The following is a 5,612-nucleotide window of genomic DNA, read 5'->3' as shown; positions in this document are numbered from 1 at the left end:
GAAGCCAGGGAGGCAGGCACCAGGCAAGGGGTCTCCCCATCATAATGCCAGCCAGGAAGAATATTAATTGTGAAACATTAAAACATTAAATAAAATGTGTGTATATACACACACACATATATAGTGTAAACATATATATAAATCTTATCACTTACAAACGCCTAGGATTTAAAATGTAGTTTATCGGCCTAGTGCAACTCAATCCTATAAATAATACATTCCTATCACTATGACCTCAAAATGTCAATACCGCACAGCCCTGCGCATTTGCATATCTTGTACTGTCTAAACTTGAAGCATGTCAGCTATGTGCTTCTGTTTGTACTTTAACTTCATTTTAACTCCTGCTTCCTAGCTCCGAGCACCCTCCCCCCTCTGCAGGGTCTGTCACCAAAACGAGAAAAGCACCAGCTATTTAATCACCACCACTGTAATTATGCCGTTTCCAGGACTGTAAGGAGAGTACAGGTAGGGGGACACATTCCCCCTGGCAGAGGAGGAAGAGCCTGGGAACAAAAGCAGGAGGGAACCGGCCCGTGAGCTCTACCTACTCGAGCTGCCCCCTCATCCGCGGCACCGGCTGCTGATGGTACATGGGGAAGGGAGAGGGCAACAGCCTTCGCCCTCCCACCAACACTCCCTTGGGATGGATTCCGAGCGGGAGAGGACCTCTCCCGGATCGGGCCGATTTCCAGCACTTCGCCGAGGAAACGAAGCTACAAGTTTTGTAAGCGACGGCTCGGCTCCGGGCGCAGCGGGACGCGGCAGCTCCCGGGGCGATGCCGGCGGAGGAACAGCCGATCCCTCCCGGGGCCGGGGGCGGCGGACCGGCCCGGGGGACGGCGGGGCGCGCAGCCCGCCCGTCCGGAGCGGAGCGGGGCTCCCTGACAGGGTGCACTCGCCGCCCCGCCTCACTACCCGGTGCCCCCATCCTGGCCGGTACCTCTCACCCAAATGCCAGTCCCCGGGAGCGGGGGGATGCCCCGGCCCCGCCGCCTTGGGCAGCCCCAGACCCGCTCCCCGCTCAGCGGCACAGACTACCCGTGCGGAGCACCCCAAAAGTGACCCCTGGGATGCGCGAAAGCAGGAGGGAGGGCGGGGAGGATCGGGGGCAGAAATAACCCAGCTGCGCTGCCGACCCGCGGCCACACCACCGACCCCCGAAGCTTCCTTCCAATTAACCCCCCCGCCCCAGCCCCGCTCCGCAGGGGCGGGGTGGGGAGAGTCAATAGCGGCACCCCTCATACTGCCCTCGGGGTCCACGGATCATCTGCCCGCTGCTCCCCCCGGGGCTCCCCCCGGCGCCATCCCCCGCTTCCCTGGGACGGGGCGCTGTCCCCGCATCCGCACGCGGAGCCCCGCACCCCCCGCCACCGCCTGCAGGGGGCGCTGCGGCTCCAGCGATCGGCGTTGGGAAGGGCCCGGCCCGGCCACCGCGACCCGCGCAACGCCCGGGGATGAACCGCGGGAAAACAGTAACCGGCGCGGGGAAGGTGGGAGGAGTGCGGGGGGGGGGGCGGGACTCGAGTAGGAAAACAACTCCAGAGGTGGGGGAAACGAGAAGTGTAGTCAAAGTGGCAACAGTTTATTTATTAGCCAAAAATATATACTTTCTTGTACAATTTGGTTCACACGTATGTACATTTTTTTTTAAGGTATGTACAAAAAGAAAAACAAAACCCAAACAACAACAACAACAAGAAAAAAAAAAAAAAGGAAACACCTAATTCTCACTGGACTTCCGAAAAAACTTCACGACTCGACTCAGCTAACCCAGGTGATAGTACAGAAGCGGGTATTTTTTTTCCTTTTTAGTTTTAATATACGGACATGCTTACAAGTTGTAATTATACAGAGATTTTTTTACAATCATTACAACAACAATAAAAAATTAACTATGATGATGAGAGCGCCGATAGAACCATAGCGGCGTCAAGTTGGTTCTGGGGCCTGGAAAAAATGACACAGAAAAAAAAAATTTAATAGGATTTCTAATTATCTTGGGCTGGCACAATATTTTAAACTGCAGGTAGCTCTGTTTTTGTTGTTGTTGTTATTTTTTTAAATAGATCTATAAATATAAAAAGTTTTCAGAGTGACTTATGCTAAATGTATTTAGCCACGAAAACACCGCGGGCCCGATTCCCGTGGTTTCAATCAATCAAAGGAGTAATTGGTTTCTCATTGAAACTGAGTGACTGTTATGCCAAAGTCGGCAGGGCTCAGCCTCTTCAGCTTTCATACACTGGGTGGGGGATTTTTGTTCTGTTTTTATTATTTTATATTTTTTTTACTTTAATTTACTATTTTCTGCTGCCGCAGTGTCTCTCCCCCCGACCAAGCGACAGCGGCGGGTGGCGATCCGCCCTGCGGGGGGCCCGGGGATGCGCTTCCCGGCCAGGGGCGACCCGCGCCCGGACACCGCAGCCGCGCGGCCCCGCTGCCCCCGAGCGCGGCTCGGCCTGCCCGCGAGAATCGCTCCCGAGGGCCAGAACGGAGAACAGCAAAGAAAATATATGATCAGAATAACCCACCACGCACGCAGAGGAAGAACAAGAAACCGCCCTGGAAAGGGAACTAAAGAAGCGGAGAAAATAAGCTAACCATTTACAACTGCCTCCATACATCCCGAGGAGACGGAGGGAGCCATCTCTTACCGCCTCTGCACTGGCTGGAAAGCTGTCTTTAGTAACTTTTTCTCTACTTCCAAGGCACTAGATCGATCTAAAAAGAGAAGGGGAAAAAAAAGTGTTCCTTTATAGCCCCCGTTTTATTCCTCCCATCCCTGAATTAAGCCTCGAGATTCAAGATCTTTTCTCAGCGAGTTGCAAATACGACACAACGACTGCTCTGCTGCAGGGGTGACCGTCAGAGAAAACACACCGACCCCCGAGCGAGCCTGACCTGGCGGCCGGGTCCTTCCCGCAAAAGCGACGACAACAGCAACAAAAAATTATCTCCGTTGGAGGAAGGTAATTCTCGGGGATCGAGGCTACCCTGGCCAGGAGACCCCCGCCTCCGCCCCCGGGGCCCCCGGGGCCGCCCGCCCGCCGCCACCTGCGCCCCGACGGCTGCTCCGCGCCGGGCCGGGCCGGGGGCACCGTGAGAACCGCGCGGGGCCGGCGCCCCCCGCCGCGGCCCCACGCACACGGCCCCGCTGGGCCTCCCGCACCACTCCGCGCCGCCGAGCCCCCCGCGGTGGCGGCCGGCCCGTCCCGTCCCCGCCGCGTCCCTCAGCGGTCACCTGCTCCGACGGGCTCCGCGCTCTGCGCCTGGTCCGCGGGCCGCGGGAAGGCGGCGGCGGGGGGGGCGGCGGAGGCGGCCCCCAGCCCCAGCAGGTGGGGAGTGTTCAGTAAGGCCAGCGGGTGCGGGGGGTGGTGGTGGTGGTGGGCCGGGAAGGCGCGGTTGGTCCAGTTGGGGAACTTGCCCAGGGGGCAGGAGGAGACGAGTCTGTGGGGCGGCGGGGTGGGCAGCGGCAGCGGCTGGGGGGCGGCCGCCGGCGGAGAGCCGCCGCCAGGAGACTTGCGGGGGTTGTCCGGGCTGGTGGCCGTCTCGGCCAGCGACCAGATCTTTGGCTTCGGCAGGGCGCCGGCCAAAGCGCCGTCCGTCGGGGAGGAGGCGGCAGAGGAGGAGGCAGAGGAGGGGGGCGAGAGGTGGGGCGGCGGCGGCGGGAGAGGCGGCTTGAGGGGCTCCGGGCCGACGGCTGCGGCGGTGGCGGGCAGCTCGCACTTGTGATGGTGGTGATGATGGTGATGGTGGTGCAGGTGGTGGTGGCGGAGGTGGTGCGACTCCCCCTCAGCGGCCTTGCCGTAGCGCTCCTCGGAGCCGGGCAGGTCCTCGAAGCCCTCGGATCCCTCCGAGTCCGTCTTGGAGTCAGAGTGCAGGAGGTCGGCGTCCTGCAGATCGTCCTCGAGCTCGTCCTTGTTGCTCTCGATGTTCTCGGTATCGATGTTCTCCAGGTCGATCTCCTCCTCGTCCTCCCTCTTGTCCTCTTCCCCCTCGTGGTCGCTGCCGTAGGAGTTGCCCTCCTCGTCCGTCCTGCTGCGGGGGGCCCAGGTCATTTTGTTCTCCTTCTTGAGCCGCCGCCGCGCGTTGGCGAACCAGGTGGAGACCTGAGTGAGGGTCATTTTGGTGATGATGGCCAGCATGATCTTCTCGCCCTTGGTGGGGTAGGGGTTTTTCCGATGCTCGTTGAGCCAGGCCTTGAGGGTGCTGGTGCTCTCGCGGGTGGCGTTCTTGGGCCGCGACGGGTCCCCGAACTGGTACTGCCCGTAGGGGTAGAAGGCGGGGTGGTGGGGGGGGAAGGCGGCGTGCTGCACCCCCGGGCTCTCCTTCAGCTCGTACTGGGCGCCCTGCAGCGAGAGGGAAGGGGCGGCCCGGCTGAGACAACGCACCGGGCCCGGGGCCGCTCCGTCCCGCCGCCGTTACCGGGAGCAGCGCCCGCCGGCACCGGCGCGGCGGCCGGGCCGTGCTGCCTCCCCCACCACCGAGCGCCCCGGCCGCGATCCCGGGCACGCTCCAGCCCCGGTACCCCGGTACTCCGGCCGAGCAGCCGGTGTCCGGGGGTGCCCCGGGGGCAGGACCGGCTCCCCTGGTGCGTGTGCGCGGCGGGGCCGGCGGCAGCCGGGGCCGGTCCCCGCGGCCGTCAAACCCCCGGGCGGAGCGGAGGGAAGCCGCGGGGCCGCCGTTCCAGCCCTGCCCCTCTCCGGCGGCTCTCCATGGGCAAGGCGGCGATAGCGCCCGTCTCTCCCCTGACAGCCCTCCCAGCGTCTCCCCTGGCGTTCCCGGGGCCGATCCCCAGCGCGAACCGAGCGCCCCGGGGGGCGAGCGGCGAGCCCCGGGGGCCTCTTACCAGCTGGGGGAAGATGGGCAGCTCTGCGGCGTAGGGCAGGAAGGCTCCGTAGCCCTGGGCGGCGGCGGCGGCGGCGTAGGGCGCGCCGTACATGGAGGAGAGCACGTTGGAGAGGGTCCCGGACGGGGCCAGCTCGGCGCCACCGCGGGAGCCGCCGCTCCCCGGGCGCTCCGCCGGGTAAAGCGGCCTGATGTACTGGTAGCCCAGCTGGGGGAAAGACATGGTGGGGGAGCGGGGTAGGGGAGGGGGGAGGAGGAGGAGGGGGGGGGGGAAACGAGAGGAAGAAGGGAGAGAAAGGGGAGAAAGTAGCAGGGCCAGGAGCGGAGGAGGGAGCCGGGTCGTTCGCCCTCGCCAGCCGCCCGCACTTTCAGCGCCTCCCGCAAACTCCGGCGGACATGGGGGGGGGGAGCCGGGGGTGCGCGGAGGCCGCGGTCTCCCTCCTGTTCTCGGCCGCCGCGGTAAACGATCCGATCGCTTCTTTCTTCTCTCACTTTTCCTATTGATCTGAGTGGACCCAGGTCAGGTCCTAACAGATTGCCTGAGATTATTGGGACTCTGGGCTCTGATTGACATTTCTAGTCTCTCACAAGCCCCTCCTATTTCTTTTAAGTCTCTCTCTCCCTCTGCCTCCCTCTCTCTCTCATGCCCAGAGCTCGCTCTCTCCGGGTTTGTCACTAGCTGCTTTTTTTTTTCTTTCTTTTTTTTTTTTCTAAATCTGTTTACTGACGTCGCGATCTTTTATTTGAGTTGCTTTCAAATC

General features: G+C 61.9%; 1 protein-coding gene across 1 annotated transcript; it reads right to left on the bottom strand.

Annotated features, from left to right (window-relative positions):
* Positions 1-1,569: 1,569 nt before the first annotated feature.
* IRX3 (iroquois homeobox 3) lies at positions 1,570-5,365 on the bottom strand. Its single transcript, XM_027714549.2, has 4 exons — positions 4,853-5,365; positions 3,245-4,352; positions 2,658-2,724; positions 1,570-1,950 (listed from the first exon to the last, which is right to left on the bottom strand). The coding sequence occupies exons 1-4, from the start codon at positions 5,072-5,074 to the stop codon at positions 1,896-1,898; spliced, it is 1,452 nt and encodes a 483-aa protein (XP_027570350.1). The 5' UTR covers positions 5,075-5,365; the 3' UTR covers positions 1,570-1,895.
* Between the last annotated feature and the right edge of the window lie 247 nt (positions 5,366-5,612).

The sequence above is a fragment of the Pipra filicauda genome, unplaced genomic scaffold (assembly GCF_003945595.2).
Source record: "Pipra filicauda isolate LSUMZ 115617 unplaced genomic scaffold, ASM394559v2 scaffold189_size1545977_pilon, whole genome shotgun sequence".
Lineage (NCBI taxonomy): Eukaryota > Metazoa > Chordata > Aves > Passeriformes > Pipridae > Pipra > Pipra filicauda.
The sequence above is the reverse complement of the archived record's forward strand: the minus strand, read 5'-3'. Positions and strand labels throughout refer to the sequence as shown.